At 45.1% G+C, this 25,877-nt stretch overlaps 1 protein-coding gene across 3 annotated transcripts in view; it reads right to left on the reverse strand.

Annotated features, from left to right (window-relative positions):
- JAM3 (junctional adhesion molecule 3) overlaps positions 1-25,672 on the reverse strand; it is a 40,947-nt gene extending 15,275 nt beyond the window's left edge. Inside the window, exons 1-2 of one of the 3 annotated variants that reach the window (XM_088139026.1) lie at positions 25,528-25,672; positions 114-179 (exon numbers count right to left, since the gene is read on the reverse strand). In XM_088139026.1, the coding sequence (XP_087995152.1) occupies positions 114-179; positions 25,528-25,618 (157 nt within the window). In that variant the 5' untranslated portion in view covers positions 25,619-25,672. Of the gene's footprint in view, positions 1-113; positions 180-4,344; positions 4,414-18,318; positions 18,428-25,527 lie in introns of those variants that run through there. The other 2 variants (XM_088139027.1, XM_088139028.1) reach the window with 2 other exon arrangements.
- Between the last annotated feature and the right edge of the window lie 205 nt (positions 25,673-25,877).

Here is a 25,877-nt window from a genome sequence, read left to right on the forward strand (position 1 = left end):
CTGGATTTCAACCCCCATTACTTCCAGCCAACATGGCTTTGGGCTGGTTGTGGAGGATGCCCAGCAAGACACAACTAGGATTCAGTAGGGCTCTTCTGTTCCCCCACACTTACGTCGAAATTCCTCCACCACGGGGTTCATATTCTTCGAGATCAGCTCTATCGCCAAGATTCTGTAGCCTAAGAAACAAGCAAACAAGGGGCAGGTTAAGCAACATGGAAGGCTTCTCAAGGACTCAACAGGGTTAAGCTAAATTGGGCCAGATCAGTGCTAGGTTGGCCACAAAGCTTCATCAGTAGGAAATGAGTGGAAAGTGATCATTTTTGCCCAATATGTTCTTACAGGGGCAGGAACTGAAGGAGTTTTTTAAAAAAACGACTCTCCTGTTGCAGTTCAAATGTTTTGCGGGAACATTACAGCAACCAGTTCCTGTAGTGGATCCATGACAGCAGTGTTTCTTGAGCTTAGCAACTTTAAGACGTGTGGACTTCAACTTCCAGAATTCCCCAGCCAGCACTGCTGGCTGGGGAATTCTGGGAGTTGAAGTCCCATACCACTTAAAGTTACGGAGGTTGAGAAACACTGCTCTACAGGCAGGCTTAAAAGAAAACCTTAATCACACAATTGGGAGAAAAAGACACACCGGCACCTAACTTTTGAAAGGCGAGAGCAGCCCCTTTTTAACTGGAGCCAAACTGGCTGGCTGGGGAATTCTGGGAGTCGAAGTCCACACGTCTTAAAGTTGCTGAGCTTGAGAAACCCTGCATTACCAGATACCCACACCGGCACTTTATCACCTACAGATTAGTAGCAGGACACAGTCAAAAACACACTTCCTGTTCCAGAGTTAGGAAAAGACGACCCCTTGCCAAGTTCTCCCCTCCGAATAAAAAAAGGGGCTCACGATTTGCAGAGGAACGCACGTGGCGTGGAAGGACCGGGTGATCCCACGCCAGCGGTGTTTCTGGACAACAGGATTGCCCCCTGCACTTCCGTCTCCTGCACTATACCGCAGCACGCACAGTTCTGCAAACCCTCTCTGCTGCATTAGCCATGGATGATGCAAACCCAGTGTTAGCCCTTCGAGGTTGTCCAGATGAGAAGCACAACAGGAATCCTAGCTCTATCTTTATGGCAAGGTGACATGAACAGAATCTTGCAAGGCTGAAAGTATTTCTCCCTTCCTCTCCTTTTACTCTCCAGAAAACTAAGGAGGGTCCTTTCTGAAATGCTTCCCACGCCCCCCACCCCTTCTGTGGTCTGAGCTATCTTCTACACGCAGATTGTCCAGTCTGCAGCTCTCCCTCCTGTCTCCCAAGGTCATTCCCACAGACCATCACCCCCAGCCAACTATGGCTTGTGAAGCAAGCCATGGATGTGCATGAGGGGCCAGCCCAGCTACAGAGTCCTGCTGCTGGAGGTGCCACCGATAATCACAAGGGTGTAACCGCAGCGGTCCAGACGCTTGCAGGTAAGAACCCCAGTAAACAGCTTTCGTTTGACTCATCCGTTGCATCTCCTTTTAAGCCGAAAGAGGAGCATCAGCAATCTGCATTGTCTGAATTTTAGTTTCCTCCTCCTCTCTCTCTCTTTGTAAGTCTTGACTCTCCTGCCCTCCCCTTCCCTAGCTTTGACAGGGCTGCTGGCAGAAACCAGGAAGGATTGAGCAGATGGCAAAGATTAGGGACAGGAAATTCTACCATCAAAGCAGACAATGGGTTTTGCCGTGTCTTTCCCGGTGTGTGTGTGTGCGTGCGTGCGTGTGTAATCATATATGAACACATCATTTCTCCATACTTTCCTTTGGGATACACTGAAGCATTCTGCCCGAGCGGTGGAATCTGGAGGACAACGCCCACGTTCTTACATACATACCCATCCACGCAAACATGTATGCCCTTATTTCACTGCATCCTTCTGATATCTAACAGTGGTTTGCTTTCAAAATGGCCATTTCCCATCTTTGCACTCAGCCCCTTAAGCCTGAGCTGAATCTTGTCAGTAGCTCCAATAGAGAAGAATCTCTGTAGCGCAGGGTTGAACTGTGGAGTCCTTGATGCTCTCTGAGCTTGGCTGTTTGCTTGCAGACATTTCATTATCTTACTAGGTAACATCATCAGTACTGGTGAGTGTGGGGTTTACTCCCTGTTTACATACGGTAGCTTGCCCTCCCAGTATGGGTGAGGGTGTGGTTTTCTCCTTGGTAGTTCCTTGATTAGGGTATTGTTTTCTGCTTGCTTATTTGTTTGGTGTTAATCCTTCCTTATCTGGGTGTTGGTTGCTGGAGAAGACGTGTTCTGGTCTTTTTGTTTCCTTCTTAGCTTTTGTATTGTCTCTTTTGAAAGGTATATAAATGTGATTTATTTCTATGTCTCTATTGATGGCTGATTTGTCTGAATGTCAAGCTTCCAGGAATTTTCTACTGTTTTTGGATTTAGCTTGGTCTAGGATACTCACAGGTTTCCCACTGAAACTATGGTTGAGTCTGTCCATGTGTTGGGAAATGAAGTTTTCATCGTGTCTTCTGACTGCTAGTTGGTGTTCAGGGATGTGCTGTGCTAGCCTTCTGCCTATCTGTCCTATATAGTGGCTGTTACAGTCCTTACACTGTATGTTGTAGATGACTCCTGTCTTTTCTTCTTGGGCTACTGGGTCTTTTGGTTTGCTTAAGATGTTTTGGAGGGCTTTAGTTGGTTTGTGTATTATGGTCATGCCATGTGGTTGTAATAGTCCGTTGGTAGTTTCTGAGACGTTTCTGATGTATGGCAGTGTTATCATTTTCATAGCTTGTGTTGGTTGTGTTGTAGTAGGTTGGGTGGCCAGGTGCTTTTTGATAAAGTTGTGTGGATATCCATTTTGTTGGAAGATGTTATATAGGTGGTGTGTTTCCTTTTCCTGCTGTTCTGGGTTGCTGCAGTGCGTTTGTGCTCATCTGAATAATGTTCTTACACAGCTCCTCTTGCAAGAGGTTGGGTTGTTACTTTGGCTAGTGTGGGTTGTTTTCTGACAGACTTGCATTTCTAATTTGCCATCATTTCCTCTGTTGATGAGGATATCCAGGAAGGGTAGTGTGTTGTTGTTTCCTTCTTCCCTTGTGAATTTTATTCCTCTGAAGAGGTTGTTGATGGTTTCATGTGTCTTCTCTAGTTGCTCCTTTTTTATTATGACAAAGGTGTCGTCTACATACCGGATCCATACTTTTGGTTGTATGCATGGAAGTGCTATAGTTTCTAGATGCCGCATTACAATCTCTGCTATAAGTCCCGAGAGTGGTGATCCCATGGGTGTTCCTCTGATGTGTTGGCATATTTGTCCATCAAACTGAAGGTACGTAGTGAGGCAGAGGTTGATGAGGTCCAAGATTCTGAGTGTTATGACCTTAAAACTACTATTGTCAGTAGCCCTGACTTTACCCCAACCCAGGGCTGGTTCTCACATGCATTACACCACCCTCTGGACTACAGATCAGGGAAATCAAGCAAGGTATGTGGGCGAACTCGAATCTCTTTCTGGCCTCTCCAGCTGGGACAGACTCCAAAAGATGCTTTCTGGGTATTACTTGACTCCAAAGGGTCAAACGCATTGGAAGCTTCAACTGGCACCTTCTAGGGCTAAAGAAATTCTTCGACATTGCCAAATGCAAGCAGGAAAGTGCCTTGAGGCCAAGAACAATAATTGCATTTAGCAACTTATAACTGAATTCCAAGGGATAATGAAAAGGCACTACTGCACATTTTTAGCCAGTAATCTTCACCTCCCATGGTAGTATCTTTTCTCCTTACTTCCCCATTACTACGGTCAAATTGTGAAAAAAACATTAGCCTGAAAGACATCTGACTACAGTAAGCCTTAGCCTGTGAGAAATTGTGAGCGAAACTACGGAGAACTCAAACAACGGATTTCCCCCCACCTCCTTGGGGGAAATTCTTTCTAAATCCTCACCCTGGACACACACGCCTTCTTTTTAAGGATACTGCACTGTAGTGCATTCTTTGGCTGAACAAAAGGAAAAACTAAGCCATTCCCAGATATCTTTCCCCTGGCGGGTGTTGGGGGTTTGGGGGGAGGAAACCTGCAAAGGAGATATTCGTGCCAAGAAAACCCAAAAGAAGAACCAGCAACGGGGCTGGGAGGGAGGGAGGGTGAGGCAGGGTTATTTAGGCATTCTTAAGGGGGGGGGGGATCCCAGTTCCTGCATACTGTACTGAAATAACTTCAGAAGATGTAAGTGTTCCTTATTTGAGAGGCTGTCGATCCTTCTCTCCTTAAAATAAGAATAAAAACAGTTCTCTCTCAACTCTTGTGAATTATGTTGGCAGAGGAAGAGCTGAAAAACAGCCTTACCAAAGCAGAGTCAAAACTGAAGCCTTTAGCTCAGGAGGCAGATTCCGCGAATCCTGGAGCAATTTCTTCTCTCTGCCTCTATTTTTAGCCAAGTAGTTTCCGAATGTGCCAAATACTCCCTCCTACATCAGCATTCAAGGACCTTTTCCCCCAGCTCATGGCCTGGACGCTGGGACACGTGGAATCCAACCCATCCGGGCCAAAGAGAATTTCAGCCGATGCCCAGTAGCCCAGTGTGGAATTAAAAAGTGCATTAAAGTCTTCTCCAAGTCACGCTCAACTCCTGCTTTTCTTGATAATAATACAGACCAAGTTGCTACTGCCTTTTCCCAGGTTATTGTTTTGGACTCCCCAGGGTAGCCCACAGCTCGGGCAGTCCCTGGAAATCTCCCACCCAAGGAAAAGCATGCCATGGTTTAATTTCCCATCTCAGAGGAAGTCAGATCCCAGATGCTGAGACCTGATCAACTCACCAGTAGCAAATTCTACACAGCCATGCAGATTCCTGATGGGAACCAACACATACACCTTTTGTTTATGACGCTGCCCAACAGAGCACAGTCCAACCACAATCCAAATGAACATATTAAAACTCCCAGTATCTACACACACCCAATTCCTCTGATGGGTCTGCTTGATTAAAGATGTTTTCAAATCTCTTTGAAATACATCCAAGGACCCATGCAGCCAAATTATCAATTTGGCCTGGTTTTGAACGGTTGAAGGACTGAAGCAATGGGAACTTTGGTTGTGCCAATGAATTATTCTCTGAAAACGGAACAGGACAAATACTTTTTAACACCCAGTATAGACGGAGGAGCTTCAGATAGAAATTTCTTTATTTGATGCCTCTCAAGTGCTGAGAAAGCCACTCAAGGATATAAGGCTAAGCTGAACCATTCTGGAGAGGAGCAGAAAATGCATATATATAAAGAGAAAGAGATGAAAGCACATAAGGTCAAGCTGAACCTCACTTTCCAGAGACAACAGATGATGGATGGATGGATGGATGGATAGACAGACAGACAGATATAAAGAAAGAAACAAAACCACATAATGTCAAACTGAACCTCACTTCTGTTCTGCATTTCCAAAGATATGGCATGTCTGAACTCAACTGACCCTGGGCAGACTCTCTTATATTTTAAAATTATTATTATTATTATTATTATTATTATTATTATTATTAATTTTAATATTATTATATCAAAAACATAATATATTATTATATTTTAAATCTCACCTTTTTTAGTATATCTAACTCAAGGCGTCCAACCTACCTAATACCCCTGCCTCCTATCTTCAATGCAGCCCTGAGCAAATGGATGAAGTGGGGGAAGTGAATATCTCATCCATCCAAGAGGGACTGGACAGCTGGACCTCCCCCCCCCCCGCATCCCCAGCCCCATCCTTCTTTCAATGCTGTCATATCCTGAATGTTCCTGGACTTGGAAGCCTCTTGCCAGAGGCCACTGACATGGAAAGCGCAGTGGCATTACAGGCAGACAGTTAATGCAAGCTGACCTACCCGTGAGGCAGGTCACGACAACTCCAACACATTCAGAGCTCGGTCGCAACGCACACCCTGGAATTGCAAGTCAGGGGCTCAAACCGACCCAGAGTCAAACTGCTGAAAACGAAATGCATCCACGCCGAAACCCCACGCCTGCAAACGCCTTAGCTCTCAGCTTCCCTTTTTTATATAAAAAGAATGGCCATAAAACTCAACAGACCCGATGGCCTGTCCTTTGGGCTGAGCGTCTCACTCACTGAGCGCCTGAGGCAACGGACCCTCCTGGGCCACTTTCAAAGAAATGTTCTGCTTGGCTTGGCTGGGTGTTGTTTTTCCATCTGCTTTTTTTGGTTTTCAAGGCTCTTTCGGAGAGTGGCTGCTTTAGTGCAACCCAGGCTGTGCCCCTCTTGGAAAACGCCTGGTCCCCGATCGCACAGCCCTCAGGAGGGGGCTAAAAGGGGGAGAGGCCGTTGCAGGAAGACCAAAAACTTCCACTGAATTAATTCAGCCCCAAACAAACTCAGAGTTCAGCTAACTTCAGAGAGTTATGCGGTGGGAACCCTTAACTACAGTCAGCTGAAAAAGCAAGTCGCTCCCTCCCTGGACTCGCTGCCAAGGTCTGGCAAAGCAGAACATACATTCTGAACCCCGATTGGCTGGGACAGTCAAACCCCGCCTTCCCCTGCCTGCCTGGCCAACAGGGAGGAGGCTCGTGATGTCACGAAGCCTTGCCAATACTTGCCAAGCACAAGGACCTATGGGATACGAGGCATTCTTTCAATCAGCATTGCTTAAACGTTTTGCTCCCAAGACCCCTTCCCACTTTTAAACATTTGAGAGGACCCCCCCCCAAGAGCTTTGGTTTGCATGGGCTAGGTTTATTGACATTTACCGTATTCAAAATGAAAACTGAATCTCCCCTGCACATATTTGTTCTATGTGCACCTCGTGCACCAATTTCAGAGCCAGGAGTTTTGAATTTCTGCACGCAAACACCAGTAATGAAAGGGGTCTGCTGCTCCTTCTCCCCACTGCAGTGGAAATGAAGCTGAGGGACACACAAAATGCTGCATCCGTTTGATCCACAGAATGCAAGAGGGCCACTAGTAGTGGGAACACTTTACCACGCTCTCTGCAGCCTTCAGACTAGACTAGCACAACTTTTGCTTGTCAGTCCTCTTATCTGATAAGAACTCGAGTATATTCTCCTAGGTTGGCCAGTTTTGTTCCTCTATGTCAGTGTTGTCCAAACCTGGCCACTTTAAGATGAGTGGACTTCAACTCCCAGAATGGCTGGCTGGGGAATTCTGGGAGTTGAAGTCCAGACATCTTAAAGTTGCCAAGGTTGAGAAACACTGGCTTAAGCTGACCTTTGATGTGCATCAAAAAGATTTCTGCATGAATGGATAATAATGCATGCGCTCCCCCTTGCACACATACACACACACACACACACACACTGCTAGCCACAAGAAGAGCCGCAGAAGAGAAGAAATGACCTTGTAGCTCAATAGAGACCGAGCAAGACTTGGGGAAGCATCACACCGTATGCGCTCTGCAAGATGCAACAGAAGCCCGGGCTTAGCTTTTTCACTTTTATAAGGGAGGGGGAATCTTTATAAGGACTTCAAGGGACTTCTCCTCTCCTTTCCCCCCTCCTCAGGGGGGTGGGGGGGAGAAAAGCAAACCTATTAAATCTGGTGGGGTAATTTAGACAAGGGACCTCGAGCCTCGGAGATGAAAGAAAGACTCTCCATCGGAAGAAGCAAGACGCAACCAGCGAGCCCAATGGGGCTGGCATCAGACCCACACGTGAGCTTCAAAGAGCCATGCCTGTGCAAGAATCCACGTGTATGCGGGGAGGGAAGAGGAAGCCCCCAGCCTGCCTTCAAGCAGGCAGCAGGCAAACTGCTTCTTCAGCAGCTCCGTGAGTTAATAATACCCTTCTCGGCGGGAGCAAGGATTTATACTGTAAGATCATCCCTTTCTGGAGATAAACAAGACTTCTCTGGAAGGGTGTGTTTCAGGGAGGCTGGGTGCCCCGTGGGGCTTGGCGGGCACGCCATTCAGGAAATTGGAGAAGAATGGGATTGTCTCCGAAAAAGAACAGAATGCCCACTGAGAAATAGCCCGAGAACAACCCCCCAGGCATAAACCACCTGATCTTTCTAGTAACCTTGGCCTGTCCCCACCAGCTCCATTTAAAGAGGAGAAACCCCATGTTAGCCAATAAATTGGCATCAGCGATGAATATCCTGATTTGGCCTGGGGCATTATGCCTGGCTGTGTTCGGCTCCGTATGGGTTGAGGTGCCCAAACCTGCTAAATCAAAACCGCAGCAACCCCAGCAAGGTGTGCATCATTTGGGTCCACAGCAGGTGACAACCTGAACTGAGACTGCTTTGGGCCTTCAAGGATGGGTCAAGCAGAGCCCCAGTACAGCAGACCCTCTCGGGCTTTCGGGCGCTCATTAGGCGTTGCATCTTCCTGGCAACAAGAAAAATGCTTTTCCAAACTTCTTCCCCGCATCTGAGGTTTTCGAGGCGTCGGAGCAATTGCTGAGTTTTTGCTCGCCTGCCTGAGTCAAGCAAACGTCGCTCTCCCTTTGTAATTATCTTTAGCACGGACGGCGCGCGCTCTTAAAACAACTGCGGGATCGAATCCTTGTTTCCCTACGGTTAAGGACCCAATTATGAACTTTTCCCAGGCTAATCTCTCTCCAAAATCTACAGACCCAGCAATGCTCATTTTAAAATACCTGCTTAGCCTAGAGGGCTTTGTTTAGTAGGAGCTTTGAAGAGGCAAATAAAACAGCGTTTGGTTTACATTACTCATCGCGTTACCCATTTTGCACTACTGGCTGAGATGCAGAGAGTAAGAAGGTAAGAACCGCCTCTGTGGGTTCAGATCACCGGCAGCGTCCAAGAGTGGCCTCTCTTTCTGTTTTCCTTCTGGAGCCAACAGACCCCCCCCCAATTCCTTTACAAACTCAATGCGGAAACATCTCCCCGGTTGGTGATCCCCCAGCATCAGCCCCTTGCAGGTAGAGTGCTGCTGGACTTGGAAACTCTGCTCCCTCAGAGCGGAGCTGCGAACAATGAGGGTCTAAAGAGCTGAGGGCCAGACGTCTAAGAAATGTTTCTAGAGGAAAACAGCGACGAGGTAATTATCTGTATCGTGAGAAGGTTGCCGAGATAAAAATAGGCACCGCTGGTTTGCTAGTGTGAAAGAAGAGTTTATTATGAAATGCTAATTTTAACTTGGCTGAGTTAACCAAACAATTTTTTTCCCCCCAGTCAGGCAGATTCTCTCTTCTGTTTTGCAGAAAAACCTGTGCATTTCATCAAAGGTAGGGTTCTCAAATAATTAGATCAGTGTTTTTCAGCCTCGGCAACTTTAAGGTGGGTGGATTTCAACTCCCAGAAGTGAAGGTGTAGAGTTGGATCATCTGTCTCTAGTTCTCTCTGTCATGTATGATGATGTATCATCATCCACGTAAATGATGAGAAACACCCCAGAAATTACTGAATTCCAGGGGACGGTTCAGTAACATCTAGAGGACTACAGATTCCTCATTGATAGGTTAAACCAGTGTTTCTCAACCGTGGCAACTTGAAGATGGGTGGACTAACTCCCAGAATTCTGGCTGGGGAATTCTGCTGGCTGGGGAATTCTGGGAGTTGAAATCCACCCACTTTAAAGCTTGTCGGCTGGGGAATTCTGGGAGTTGGTCCACCCATCTTCAAGTTGCCACGGTTGAGAAACACTGGTTTAACCTATCAATGAGGAATCTGTAGTCCTCTAGATGTTACTGAACCGTCCCCTGGAATTCAGTAATTTCTGGGGTGTTTCTCATCATTTACGTGGATGATGATACATCATCATACATGACAGAGAGAACTAGAGACAGATGATCCAACTCTACACCTTCGCTTATTCAGAAAAGGCTAATTTGCACCAGGGAGAATGCATAGCCAGAGGAGAAAAGGTGGGCAGGAAGAACTATGTTTAAACGCGTTTTGTTGTACAAAGAGGTGTATAGGTCCACCTATAACTATGCAGCAATATCAGATCTGTGCCTCCATCTTGGCCAGAGGTAGGAACCCTGGTTTGAGTTGGACTTGGGAAGCACGGCTGGCTGGGGAATTCTGGGAGTTGAAGTCCACCCATCTTAAGGTTGCCAAGGTTGAGAAACACTGCTTTAAGAGCACCTCAAAGTGACCCAGCAAGCCATTTAGACAAGGTGACAACCCAAGGCAAAAAAATGGGGTGCCCCACCCCCAAAAGCTGGTGTTTGTTCACTTTCCCTACTCTGAGTCTATGGAAGCCTCTTCCTCTTATATTTCTCCCAAGCTATGGAACGTATTGCCTTGGTCCCCGCGCTCCATGCTTAGGAAAATCTTCAAAGACATTTCTCTTGCCTTTGTGCTGTTAATCAGTGTTAGCCTTCATTTTTCATTTATTTTTCACTTTAGGGATTTTTAAAATGTTGGCAAGGCACGCTAAATATTCGCTGGAGCAGGAAGGCCAGGCACAACTCAAATAAATGCAACTTATTAATGACTTCAGTGAAATGGGAGAGGGTTTTTGCACCACCTTCTTTTGGCAGAAACCAAGGAGAAAAAGAAAGGGCTGGGGGAGAAGAATGGAACTTATTTCCGAATGTTGCATGATTGCCTAATTCTCTGGGAGAGAAGAACCAGGAAGCGGAGCAAAGCTAATCTTCCATGAAATCTACAGCAAAGAAAGCATTGTTCCTGCGTCCTGAGTAAAAGAAGGCTCTTATCTTTTAGAGGAATTTTTTCCCCTATTTTGGAAGCCTTGGAACAGGAGACGGTTCTGTCCAGCAATGCAAATGTGGAAAAATGAAGACTTTAAAATGCATACATTAATGCTTTTTAATGCCCTTCTGATGGTACAACCCAAACACATTTGCACTCCTGCAAGGAACATTCATTTGGTCGTACGTATTGCGTTGCGGCCTTTTTGGCCTTCTGCTGCAGACGCAGGCAGGTAATTATTATTTTTTCTGCCTCTCCTTAGTACTATGACCTGAAAATTAACGGATTCCCACCCAGATTTATTTCTGTGGGACATCTGGGAGCTGCTTCCTCTGTCTCTAAACAGCATTGCCACCACTCATGCCTTATCGTTATGGGGCTGAAGGATCAGAAGAAGGGGGTTAATCTCCCTCCCCCCAGTTCCTATGTGGAGCTAAGGCCATACCAACACCAGGTTGAAGAGGAATGAGCCCGACCACCCGCTGTTGGGGCAGCTGTTAAGGGGGGGGGAGATAACATGCTGGAACGCTTGCAAGAGGGCCCACGACCTGGAAAACAGGATGTGTGAAATTTAGATATAGGCTTAAAGCAGCTTGCGCCATGGGGAAAGGAGAAGAATGTAGATAGTTACGACAGGGTGATATCCGTTTAGCCGCAGCCTGCAGGGACACGATAGCCTTTAAAGTGACACGTAGACAGAAGCCCCAAATATGGATAACTGTAAATAAGGGCAAGGGTCTTTGCAGGAGAATAGTGGGAGACGTAAACTAAGGTGGGAAGTTGTATTTCGCGTACCTGATAGGTTGTGAACCCCATAGTACCTGACCAACCAAGAGCTGGGGAGGGAATTTGGGAAGTATAAAGATTGTGACCAAATTATGTTCGGGGCTCCTGCCGCCTTACAGGCTGGAGTCCTTTTGTTCTGGTCCCTTAATCAAAGCAACCCTTTATTCTGCACCTCGTGTTTGGATGTCTTTTGGCTTCGGCACCAAGCTCAGGCCCATTTTGTGGCGAAACAGGGTCTCCTAAGGTTCAAGGGGGGTAGTGGTTAGGATGTTGGGTTACTCCTGAGAAGATAACATGGAGACCCTCTGGATAATCTCCTTGGGCTTCCGGAGCAAAGGAGCAAAAGAAACCTCATCCTTAAATTTAAATAAATATTTGAAACGCTGATCCTTAATCCACAGCAGGCACTGCGGATTACCTTCCTCCATCACAACGGACAAAAGTAGAGATGGTCTATTTTGCCAATGAATAGCTTGAATTAATCAAGGATATAATGTGATCTTGTGCAGGCTACGTCCCCATCGGATTAACGTCCCTTAGAAAGACCGTTCCCCGGAAGCTCTTCACTTCAGCAAACACTACTCTGAACGTAATCGAAGTAGCTATGATTAAATCACGTTGTTGCTTATTATTTTAATGGGTCCACCACCGATACAGCCCAAATGGTAGGACCTTGCCTCGTCTGCAAAGGGAAACAAGGGCAGACCTTAGTGAAAAACTGCTACTTCTGTTCAAACAATTTGTGTGTTCATTTTCCTCCACCAGAAATGCACCTTGCATTTCCAACTGTCTGACTGAGAATGTACCCACGTTAACTAATTTGGGCCCTTTGCTTTCTCTGTATCTTGGGCCTCTTTGCTTCATGGATGCCCAACATCCAATACCTTTCCAGGAAGTGTTGAATGGTTAAAGTATAAGAAAAAGAACAAAGAGACTCAGAGATCTGTTTATTCCCCCAACCCTTCTACAATCCAGGACAATGTTTTCCCTAACAGTGAAGCCAACGGAAGGCATTCTGAATCAGCACTTATAGCTTATCCCACTCCCCATCCTGCGTTACAGCTCATCCCTGCTTTAGAAAATGTTTGCGCGCATTCCTAGGCAGGCAGGAGCGCGATCAGCTGTGAAACGGGACTTTTGAATTTACAACAACATCCATTTCTGCCTCAGTACGCACACATACAGAAATAACTGTAGGAAAGCCGGTGGGGTGGGGCTGGGGGGTAATGATGACAAAGAATATCAAGAGAAGAGACAGAATTCGCTAGGAAGCAAACATTCCTAGCACAACTTTCTCCTAACTCCCTTATAGTTGCAAGCCCCCGTTTTTTCCCCAAAACTGTGTTGCAGAGAATTTAGCAGCTTAGTGGGAGTTGCTCAAGTGGAAGATGAATAACCTTGGATTGTTTTCATTTTGTCTAAAATAGGGAAGAAGAATGTGGGTGCTTTCTCTCGTTCCTTATCAGTCCACAGGACACAGCAGTGATTGCCGAGAAACTCTGCCAATGTGCCCTGCATTAATAGAATGTGCACGCTAAGGAATATCTCAGGATGTTCTGAAACACAGGACTTCACTGATCAATTAACTTGGTTCTCAGGCAGCCATGGGGTTGACACGAAGAACCTGGAGCAGAGCCAGAGAGGACAAAATCAGGAGGCAACTGTAAGAGCTAAAAAAAATTCCCCTTTTCCCGGATAAAATCCATCTCTCAAATGAGTAAACTTTGCGATCCTTTCTCTCCAGAAAAGCCGTCCCCAAGTTGGTGCCTTCCAGAAGGGTTGACCAAAATTGCCATGACCCTCCAGCCACTATGGTTGCTAGGTGGGAATGATGCCCGAGGTAATCTAACTCTTCTAGAAGGTGCCAAGTTGGGGGAGCTTTTCCCACCTGCAGTTCCTAATATATGGGTATAAAGTTGCTTGGGACAGAACCTTGGAAAATTTTGGATTTGGATCTGGCAAAGCAGAGGGCCAAACTGACAGAAGAATGACCCTAAACAATCCACACAGAACTAGGACAAATTCCTTCAGAACTCACAGACCAAACTTCTGTACCACCCCAACTGAATCATCTGATTCATCACTGACATCAGAAGTGATGTGCGACTGTCAAGAGGGCATACAATTGTGAGCAGGATCCGCAAAGCCCAACATTAGTCTGGGGAGGGATAGAAAGAAAAAACTCCATCACAGAAAGAAAGCCAAGTTCAACGATCGGGTCCTCTGACTTTGCTTCTCCATGCACAAGCAAAGACTTGGCACGGGTGCACGCGCAATTCTCCATGAACTCAAAGTCATGAACTCAAAGTCATTTACATAATAAACAAAACTGCTGGTAGAAGATGTCCAGAGTCAGCTTGCTAATATCACACATTCTTTGCCACAGCCAGAAAGTGGGCGCGAGGGAAAATTCATCCCTTACAATGTGACAAACTTAGGGTTATTTACTACTCCAGGAGAAATTTCACACCTTGCTTTGAAACTGAACTTAAGACAACCATTCAAAGCAGCCAGTTCGGGCCCGACCCTGGGCCTTTTTATCACCCAAGAGTTATGCAGCTTTTGGCACTTCACAGTATTCCTGCCCTTCATGTTCCCCTTTCCAAGTTAGGAGTCTAGCAGGCGAAATCCACCAGGCCAGAAAAAGCAATAGACCCCAAGCGTGGACAGCTGGTTGCAAGCACTTGCTTCCTTGCGAGACAGCTGGATCTCTGTAAAAAGAGGGGATTGTCTGGAGATATTCTGATTAGAATGCTACAAACAGGCTTTTGTGGACACAAAACCTATTTGGGTCTTCAGAGAATCCCAAGACTCTCAGCTATTTGAGGGGGATACAACCCACAAGGAATCCTGTTCCTCGACGAGGTTGTCTGGAGAAGCAGGTGAAGTTCTTAGAAGAAATTAGCATCATAACGAAAGGGGTGCATGGTTGGATTTGACCATGGGGGAGAAAGGGAAGGACACTTTTAAGGTGAAAAGTGTGACTGTGTGCACATATTCCTGCAGTGGTCTTGGGAACACTACAGAAGCAGTTTCCTTTGGCTTCTTCTGGAATGTTCTTTGGGTGCCTTCAGCTTGGGAATTCTTGGTGGTCCCCCATCCCCTTACGAAACAAGTTTGGTCCTGCTTGGCTTCCAAGGCCAGAGAAATTTCCCTAGATGCTACCATCTGCTGAGACTGAACCCAGGAGAGCAGGTTACAAATCCCCTTTCCACGCCAGTGCTGGAACAAATGGTCTTGAGCGCGTAACTTATTTTTCGGTTTAAGAGATCACTGTCGCAGTTGTGAAAGACTCTAAGAACGATAAAGATATTTGAAGCCGGGTGCACAAGGCTACTACGCCTGTTGATTTGGAAATAACTTCCATCAGATGCAGTGATGTATGTAGTAGCTGTGCATTGGACTTATTTATTTATTTATCAGATTTGTACACCGCCAACTGCCAGTGACTGGGCATTTTGCAAAGTGCAAAAGCATGGGAAAAAGTAGCAATAAAATTACGTAGCAATAAAAAGAAAGGAGCAAAAAAGAGGGCAAAGCTGGACAAGAACAAAAACATCCACACGTTTACTCCAAAGGGGCTTCAACCACCTTAACCAAAAGCCTGTGTGAATTAGGACTGCCCTCCTAAACGCAAACCACAGCTCCAGCAATAATCATGGATTGTTAAAACCCTAAGAGAGGATGCCAGAAATCGTTCTCAGCAAGGAGTTTCTAATAATTAATTTGGTTCCTTTCATCTTTCTCTACTTTTACTCTCATTTTTTCATTGCACCAAGACTGTAGGGTGAATCCCACTATCCGTAGAATCAATCGATTTCCAGGAATGATCAGGAAGACCAGTTAAGGGTTATTCCCTCCAAACTCAGCCACCCAAAAGCAGATTTGTCATGTCTGATTCTGAATGCAGGATCCTTGCGTTCACCCTGCCTTTCGCTGTTTTTATTGGTCTATGAATAGGGTTGTCGGATGTTACGTTCCACTGATTTTATTACCATAAAATGCTTTTTTTGGCTGGTAGGAGGAAAAAAACAGAGTAAACAAACTTCAATTAATTTTTAATTGCTTGTACCAAAGCTTTCCTCTTTTCCCTTCATCTCTCCCCTGATCATATCAAAACACATTTGCTCTATTTTAAAAACTATAGATGCCTTCCCTTATCGCCAGACTGGGTGTTCAAGCAGCTAACAGCTCAGTTAAAACAACCCTAAAATATCACAGCAAGCAGTCATAAAAGGCTAAGCCTCTAATAACAGCAGACAAGCAGCAGCCATGAATTTAATAAGCAGATCTCTAAGGGTTGTCATCAAAGACCTGGGAGATTAGAAAAGTTTTAACCTGATGCCTAAAGGATCATTGTGTTGGGCCTGAGTAAGGCATCTGGAAAGGAATTCCACACCACTACCAAAGAGCTGTCTGTGTTTTCAAGAGCTGCCCTGAAGCAGGAGGGGTAGCCGAGGTTCATATCAAAGGTGGCATTTAAGTCCCAGACCACTGAGTGGGTGGTGGTGGTGGTGGTGGTAAATAAAACCAGCACTGCAAATTTTTCTCAGGGAGAAATGAGAAGTTGGTCAAGATCTGTACTGACAAAATATATTTGATGGGGTGATTAGGAAAATTGTCTGCCTTGTGCAATGCAAACTCAAAACTGGACAGTAAAGTCCAGAAGTTGTTCTATTCATTGGCACGCTGAGGGAGTTAAAAAAAGAAGAAAGAAAAAAGAACATTTCTCTCGTCCTCAGGATTTCACATCCATCCCCTCGCTCTCTGACTCAGATAATGCTGCCTCTTGTGTCTATCCTAGGACAGCGTTGCAAAAAAGTTCAGGATTACTAGGGAGAAGCAAGAACTGGAATCAATATTTCAAAAAAGTCCAAATGTGTGGGGAGACATCAGAAGATATTACAGGACCACTTCATGGCGCCATGTTTTCTTTTCAATTTTTTAACAGGAAGCCGTGGAGTCGGGCGAGCCACAAAATTGAATAAATACTAAGTAAATAAATAAAATTCATCTCCCATTCCCCCAAATCATCATGTTGGTATGGAAAGAAAGCTATATGAGATTGTGACCAATCACACAGTTATCTGAATATTTTGCAAGGAAATATAGAACGGGTGGTCACCGCCAGCGATAATCAGGAAGTTTGTGCTGCTTCCTTGATGCCCATTTTTTTCTCAGTAAGAATTAGGAAATTCCAAATCACAGCATTATCTAATCTACCTGTTATTTTTGCCCAGCCGTATACACGCTCTGGGTAAAAGAGCATATGTCAGCTGGGCACTGCCAAAGAGAAAAACCCACCAGGGCTGCCCAATCTGGGCCTTTATTAATAGCTAAACGACAAGCAAGTCCTAACTCATTCATGAATGGAATCAGCAAATGTTTTTGCAATTAAAGCTGCAAACGTTTGCATGCGGCCCTCAGAACAATGAGTGCCTCTGTTGCCAAGCGAAAAGGATCCAGTATCAACCCTGCTGAGCTGGCCAAGTTGCACATTCCTATTTCTCTCCTCCTCGAGATAAGCGAGGAGACACTTAGACTTAGACGATGTGGGGAAATCAATGTTTCTGTATAATGGGGCAGGAGCAAAAGCCACCTCCTACAAAGATGATGAAGAAAGCCAGCCATTGGGGGGAAATGAATACACACCCGTATTACACCCCTTTAGGTAATCCAAGTGTTATATATGTGTATATTCTAAATTACATATGGAGGGAGAAAGGGTCACCAAGTTCAAAGGAACATTTCCAGTCAGTTGTTTTATCTGGCTTTGCTTTCTTCAACTCCCCAAAATAGTTTGAGTAAAGCAAATGTGTTCCGTATGCCAGCTGTTCTTGTAGTAGCCAACACAGGGTCACACTTGGAGAACCGGACTGAGACCTGGTTGACTTTGGGCCAGTTACTGTCGCTTAGCCCTACTTCACCAGGCTGCTGTTGCAAGCATCTAAAGGAGGCCTTCCACAAATAATTTGGGGAAAAGGCAGACAGGAGAGAAAGGTTAGGAAAATAATAAAAATGAAGAAGTCTTCTTGTTCATCCACTCCTTCACCCTTTTCACACACATCCCAAAGTTATAGAAAGGGGGAATAAATTGGTGGGGAGGAGGATTCCTTCAAATGATTTTGCCACCGTGCTCTATACGTGATAAATAAAAAACTGTTGGGCAGGAAGCACGAAAGGGCCTATCAGAAAACCTACATCCTCCTTCCTTTCTTTCCGAGCGAGAGTGTGCATTTTGTACAGATGGAGGAGCATCTCACAAGGACATTAGCCAACTTTATCGGTTCACAACTACACACAGGGGGTGTGGGGGGAGCAGCTCCTACTTAGGGGATACCTCCCAGCCAGGCCTCCGCAATATTATGGTTCTCAACTGAGCCCCTTTGTTTCCTTCAATCCCACTCAGTACTTACCGACTCACAACCTTCATTGAGGCCTTGGTTTAAAGAGAGCAAAAAACTTTTCCCCCCCTTCCCTGCAGCCACCCGCCTTTCCCCCTGCCCAAGATGCTCCCTCCCCGCTTGTACGGCACAGCTTCTCACTCACACACACACACACACACCCTCCAACTCTTGGTAAGCACGAGCAGCGCCTATTGTTTCAGGAACTCTCTGCCCAAGGATGATGGGAAGGGAGAAAACTCACCAACGCCGGACCTCCAGAGAGCCGCGCCGCCTAAGTTCGCCCCTCGCGGATGCTGAAAACAATGGGGGCCAGGGAGGGGGCTGCTGGAGCACGGGAAGAATTCCCCCCTCCCCGTTTTCTCCCTCCCAAACGTGGTCCCCGCTTGCAAAGACCGCGCCCGGGTTCTCCTTTCGGTCCAGGTCCCCCCTCCCCTCGACCGCCGACCGCCGCCGAGGGCCCCCCGTCCCCCGCCCCGGCGAGACTCACGGAACAGGAGGAGCAGCAGCGCCCGCCGCCACAGCGCCATGATGCAGATGGACTTCAGGCGTCCGTCTCGCCGGGCCGAGCTTGCGCATTCCCCGCCTGGCTTGATCCCAGCGCCGGGTGGGAGGAGAGAGGGAGGGAGCGGGGCAGGCAGGAGGAAGCCGGAGAGCGGCGGTTGCTAGGAGACCGGAGATGCTGAGCTCCGTCGCCGCGGCAACCGCATCCCCAGCCGCGCGGCGGGGATGGAACGGCCGGGAAAGGATGGAGGGAGGGCGCTCGGGCAGGCGCGGTACCCAGGGCGCAATTAAGCTCAGTTAATTAATGGAACGGCCCTGCCGGGAGAGACTAAAGTTTGGATCTGATACTGGAACACTCGCCCCCCCACCCCCGCTCCAAGATTTGCTGAAGCTTCCTGAACGTGCTGGTGAGGCTTTTCACCCGGTGAAAAGTTGCGTTTACACAACTTGTTGAAACTGGCTACCCAGTGAATGGATTTCCCGGGATAGACAGAATTCTCACAAGCTCAACAAACATTATCGGAGACCTTCCCCAAAGCTCACCTAGTTCAACCTCACCAAGATCAGCCTGTTTCCTAAGGACATCTGCTCGATCTTCACCCAGCGGGGTTAAGCATGTTGTGATAAGAAACAACCCCCCCCCCCTTTAAACAGAAAGTGGCAGAGATTTTTGGAAAATTATGGTAAACAAAATTGGTTAGAATAGGGAATTCTTAACTCTTGTCAACTGAAAGCTTTGAATTATTTATTTATTTATTTATTTGTTTATTTATTTTAATGAGAAGAAGAAAATAAAATAAAAATGGACTACTGGTATTGTTGAGCACAACTTTTGGGCGAAATTTGTCCCTGCAATCCAGAAGTTAATTGTAACACTGTTTAAAGTCCTCCTCCTTGTAATTTGGCCAAGAAGCAAAATTAACCCTATTAAGAGTTCAGTACTTAAAGAAATACCAGGAAACCAGCTGTTCAGAGCTCTGATGAAACTCATGACGCATTTTACACCAAACACTGAAAGAACTTTAAAGCACGCACAGCTTAGTGCTAAAAATGAAAAAGATCTTAAACCTATAGCAGTTTTTGTAAATTAATTTGCCACTGACATTTGCAATTTTTTTTTTTTTAATCTGCTGGGTGGAACCCTTGCCACCTTTCTTGGAGGCCCAAGCAGCTGAATTTACTGCCTTAATTGAAGCTTGTTCCATTGCCAGAGACAAAAGTGATAATATCTTCACTGACTCTAAGTATGCTTTTGGTGTTTGTCATGCTACAGGTGCCTTTTGGGAGGTGAGAGCGTTCTTCACCACCTCAGGCCGCCAGATTGCTCACACAGACCTGGTTGTTTCACTTTTGGATGACCTTCTCCTTTTATTACTAAAGGCAATCACTTTGTTGATCAGGCTGCTAAATAGATTACTCAACAACCTCATGTCTTTCAGTCTTTGCATCTGTGTTTCAGGTTCCCTCTGCTATTGCTTAAGCCAGTGTTGTCCAAACTTGGCCACTTTAAGATGAGTGGACTTCAACTCCCAGAATTCCCCAGCCAGCATGGGAAGTTGAAGTCCACTCATCTTAAAGTGGCCAAGTTTGGACAACACTGGCTTAAGAGAAGTTTCTTTCCATTGCTGAAACTGCTACTTACTACATCTCTATGATGCTTCTTGGAACGGTTCCTTCTGGATGGTTCCTAACGGGCGACCGCTTGCCCCACATGCTTTTCTTCGTCTTCTGGCTCAGCAACTACATGTGAAAGCGTGGTACCCAAGCTATTGTAGGCTGGCTTGCTCCTGGAGCCTATGTGGAAATTTCCAGGAGCTTCTTCTAGGCCAAGGGGGGGGGTCTCCTTGCCATCTCAGTACATCTACGATTGGGGGGATGAACTAACTGCCAAAACAGTTTCTATCCTTACAGAAGCAGCAGAGAGAGCTCTGGAAGGAGGTGGCGGGGGGCACAGTTCCTCTGAATGACCAGATCCATCCATCCCAGCAGGGAGAATTTGTGTTGCTTAAGAAGTTCCATCATAAGACTCTCGATGCAACCTGGGAAGGTCCATTTCAGATTTTGATGACTGCCCAGAGCCAGTGAAAGCGTTCCTGGATTCCTCACAGGTGGAGATTGTCCCACTCCTGAAACTTGCCTGAATAACTTTAAAAAAAAATAAATCTTTGTGGATTTTTTTTTTTGCTTTCAAGCAACCATGACTTCTGTTGGACTTTTGCTTTGTTTGTAGTTTTTTTATGCTGCAAATGCGGGTGGGATAGGCTGGGAGAGCAAAACTCAAGCTGCATGTGATCAAAAATGCTGAAATAAAATTGTTGGATTTCCTCCTTGCAGACTCCATGCAGCTGAGGAATATCCTCTTTTTCCTGAGCTCTAAGTACTGACTGGTGGGTAAATCACATTATTGCATTTGATGTCACTATTATGCAGGAACACTCCAATGCCCCAATCAGTTTTCAAAGGACATTAGTAGCCCAAATATGCAAGCGGTGTTTCTGCCATACTGGTTTCAATCCAGCTAATGATGAAGCAGCTTGGGATGTTAAAATGCAAACCTGCACAGGGCAAATAGCCAAACGTAACAATGGCACTCACATTTTAAAGAATGTTGCCTGGGCCTTGACATACAACACTGAAGGCCCCAGCTTACCTGAATAGATTATGGTGGACTTGCTGCATTCACGGTTTTAAAACTCTATCTTCCAGTCTCACCATGAGAAATTAAATGATCATTTAGACCAGCGTTTCTCAACCTCAGTGACTTTAAGTTGTCCACACAGCTTAAAGTCACTGAGGTTGAGAAACGCTGAGAAAACACTGAGGTTGAGAAACACTGATTTAGGCATAACTGTAGAATATGGAGGGCAATTGCTGCTGGCATACAATTACACAGAGTAAACTATGTACTATAAAGATGCTCATAATTTGGCTGCGTTCGCTGTAAATCTGTTACTTTTGAAGTCTTTATGAATGACACCTCACAGAGCCATAAGCTGCTACGGGATGACATACTTTCTCTGAAAGACGTAGTAACGCAAAATAGACTTCAATCGGTTATTAGTAGAGCATGGAGGAGTTTGCATCTATTTTAATCAAACCTGCTGCATGTTTCATGGCAGAAGTGATGGCTTGGTTCGACATCAGCAGACGTTAGCTAAAATAGTTGCCTCCCTAACTAAGAAAAGGGAACATTTTCAAGAACAACAGCAGGACAACCAACCCATGTGGGACTGACTCACTTCTTGGCTGCCAGATTGGGGCTGGGTGAAACTTTTATTGCTTGGAATTATTGCTATCACAGCCTTAGTACTTCTTGCTGTCCTTGGCTGTTGTCTTATGTGATGTTTGCCTGCCACCCAAGGCTCCCTCTACTCTTTTAAATCTACTCCACAACGCACTGCAACCATAGACCCTGCGCAATTTCAGATATTAACTGCTCACTCAGTATAAAAATGGTTCAGCAAACTATTAATAGTTTGAGAACCAAATGCGGGAATTGTTACTTGGAATTTTAAGCTTCCTAATATCTTTTTTTTAAAATGATATTAGAATTTTAGCATGGCATCCATGCTTCCTTCTGAAGTTCAGGAAACTGTTTTCCTTTTAGCCAAAGCCACTTCTTTCTTTTCCGTGCAAAAAGTAGCTTTTTCAGCAATTATAGAACTTCAGCTCCACGCCACTCGAAAGGCCTGAGTTTTAAAGGCAATAAAACTGGCTACTGAATTAACAGATTTCCTGGAATAGGCAGAATCCTCATAAGCTCAACGAACATGCTCAGGGACCTCCCCCAAAGCTCACCTAGTTTAACCCTCACCTGTTTCCTAAGGGCATCTGCTCAATCTTCACCCAGCATGATTAAGCATGTTGTGTGAATTACTGGCTTCGTGCATGGCCTTGTCATAATGTAATTTGGGAATTAATGTAACATTTGGGATTTTCTGTTCTGAAAGCTGCTCACTGTGGCTTCTTCAAACCCACAGGAAAAGTTAGTTTAGCTTAGGACTTTTTGTTCCATTATTTACAGAAAAGATTCAACTGTAAGTTCAAACATGCTAATTTTAAAGCACAGGTAAACAGTAACTGGATGAAAACAAATATGTCAGTTAAGACCACTGGATAACCCAAAATACATGAATAATCAAAATAGTGATTAATTTCCACAGGTTTGTTGCAAAATGGTTGTAACCATTTTGACTGAAGGGTGGGGGCCACAATTAGGGAGATTCAGCGTTCAGGTTCCTGCTCAACCACAGAACCCAACAGCACCCTTGGAAGACCTGAAGGATATGGAGAAAATCTATGTGGTTACTAAGAGTTGATACCGACTTGATGGCACATAATCGATAGAAAAACAAATCTAACAATAATGTTGGGTTCTCATGGAAGAGACAGAACAGAGATGTGATAAAGAAATACATTCCAAAACCGGTATGAGATCCAATAAACTCATCTGTGGAAGAAAGAGAATGGGGTGAGTTGATGCTGGAAGTACATATCATTGGCATGTGGCTTTCAGAAGGGTTTATATAAACAAATGTAGTCCTTGGATTGAAAATGGTTCTTCACCATTGTTCTAAATATGCATATAGACTGTCTTTGGGAGTTGTGTGATACCTAAATGTGAACAAACTGGTCTTTAAATGGGTACTCTTGATTACTTATCAAAGGTGAGAAGTTAGGGTCTGTAAACAGAAGTCAGAGGTTAAGAGGTCTGACCTAATTCAAGAGAGAAGATCCTAAGATGCCGTCTCCTCACCAGGCTGGCTTATGATTGCAAACCATGCCAGTCTTGGATATGTGCGGGTCTGAAAGAGACACTCTCTGTACTCAGAGCAGTGGAAAATAAACACATTAGATCTGGATGTTTACATGATTAAGATCTAACAAAATAGCTGAGAATTTTCACTAACAACTTTCCTGGCTTTTGTCACTGCACAAATAAATCTACTTTACAGAAACGTGAAAAAAGGAAAAAGGAAAACATCTCAGCCTGGACTTACTGATTATATTGTCAGGCAGATGATTTTGGAGAGTTCCTGATAAACTTCAGAACCAGGATACTGACTACTGACGCATATGTTCTTGGATCCTCCCTCCCTCCTCCCTCTCTTCCCATATCCTCATAATAAAATTTCTGGGTCAGTCATTCTCTTCCACATTGTTGAAGTGGTAATAGCAAAGCCCGAACTCAAACAGAGGTAGTCTTCAGGATATGGTCAAAACAGTTAAGATGGCACCCATGATGGTGTGATCAAGCCATCGCCCATTTTTTGCAACACACATGTTTTTTATATGGGACACACACACGCATTGTGGCCACCATCCTGACTGTTCTGACCATACCCTGTGGACACCCTTGAACATTTGTTTATGAGAAGTAAACCTGGGAAAAAGAGCATTTTTACATCATTTGTAAGTGTATATGCAAGAAGTAATGAAGTATGGTTGAATTCACTTTAAGTAACTATTCAAAATATAAATATTGCTGCAATATTCTAAAAGTAATTATTAAATCCAGATGCCTAGGAAAAATAAGGGCTCACTTTCATATATCCATAGAGAATTATCATAACTGTCCCTGACAATACTATAGAAAAGTTTTTCAGTGCCAAAAGGCTAGGTTTGGCTGTATATTTCACATTGTTACAGCCCACGCTCCCTACAATTTTTTACAGCTGAAGTTTATTGAGACAATATAAGCTCCATTTTCCATCTGCCTTTGCTTATCTACTCTCTTGCAAACAAACTTCTCATTTTTCCAATAAAGTCCTGACAGTAGCTGAAGTTATCTGGATGAAAAGGCCTACTGAAAATGCTTTTGTAATTGTCTGAGATATCCCTTACACCAGTCTTTTCCAATCTGCCACAGACTGTAGGAGCCCTCACCCCAACGGCCATACAGGTATAATTGGGAATTCTGCATCAGGAGAATAAGATAAGACTGCCTTGCATAATGATCTACAGTGGTACCTCGGGTTACGAACGCCTCTGTTAATGAACTTTTCGGGTTACAACCAGCTCTGGCCACAAAAATTTACCTCGGTTTGCGAACTCCGCCTCGGGGTACAAACAGGATATGCGGCCATTTTCCCTCCCATGACACAGTCTGCAGCCATTTTTCCGCCCCTGACATGTGGTCCGCAGCCATTTTCCGCCCCTGACACATGGTCGTAGGGAGGAGGACTCTCCCTCCAAGCAATAGCCGCCTCCCTGTCCTCCACGCCAGAATGGATTAACGGTAATTACATTGAACCTTATGGGAAAATTTGCTTCAGGTTGCGACCAATTCGGGGTGCGACCAGAGTCACGGAACGAATTAAGTTCGTAAACCGAGGTTCCACTGTATTTGATTCCAGTAGGGTCAATAAGAAAATGCATCTTCCCACCTCTGGGCTTAAAATTCTTGGCTTTATTCTACAAAATATTTCATAGCAAACTGGTGATAAAAACGGAAAGAGGGCACCAATGAAAGATACAAGGTGGCCACCTGATATGTGGGCGTAGGGTTGAGAATAGTAACTTTCTAGGCTGCCTCCAGTGACATTCCAGCCCCTGAAATTGTATTTATTTCTTTATTTATTAGATTTTTACACGGCTTGACCCTGGGCACTTCACAGATAAAAACACACAAAACAAACAAAAAATAATAATACAATGATAAAGAGAGGACATGCTACGGGCCCCGTGTGCAAGAGAATTTCATCTGACGGGGTCCAGGAGGCGAGCCTTCTCTGCAGCGGCCCCTGCCCTTTGGAACACTCTCCCCCCAGAAGTGAGGTTGGCCCCCTCCCTTTTAGACTTCAGAAAAAAACTGAAGACCTGGTTTTGTCATCACACATGGGGTGGGGATGGGAATACTCAGTTTTGGGGTTGGCTGGTTCCCTAGTCTTACCTTTGACCAATATTATCTGGTCACAGGCTGAAATAATATCACCATCTCTTGGATTTGATTGTATTTACCAACTGTATTTTATATTTGTATTATTTATGTTTTTGCTGGTTTTAAATTGTTTTGTTGTGAACCGCCCAGAGTCCCTCCTTGTGGGGGAGTGGGGCGGTGATATAAATCTGATATATAAATACATAAATAAATAAAAAATAAAAACAAAGAAAAAAGGATGGAGCAAACCAAACAACAATCAAACCAAACCCTATGAAAATATGAAACAAAGATTCCCCCAAATTTCACTCTCACCTGTTAGAAGCGCCAGTTCAAAGCTCAAAGGAGTTGGTGGAATCCATCCAAAATAATCCTTCCGGAGACTGGGGAGAAAAGAGGTACGCATATGCACATACAAACACACCCTCACAAATGTCAGCCTGACTGCTGTGTGCAGTGAACTCTTTCCCTTTTCAAAGCTTTGGCTAAGTGATAGGAATGGCAACACTCCCTATACCCTGAAAGATGAGCTTAGAACAACAAATGATAGGAAAATAAAGCACGGAAGGAGATATTTGAATTGGCCTTCCTGTACGTGGACAATATGTTGACAGAAGCATATGCCATAACTCCCCCACTGTTCTATTTCATCTAACCTTGATCTG

This window comes from Python bivittatus, unplaced genomic scaffold (genome assembly GCF_059951505.1).
Source record: "Python bivittatus isolate LINGU-HERP-01145 unplaced genomic scaffold, Pbiv_v1 ctg000320_np1212, whole genome shotgun sequence".
NCBI lineage: Eukaryota > Metazoa > Chordata > Lepidosauria > Squamata > Pythonidae > Python > Python bivittatus.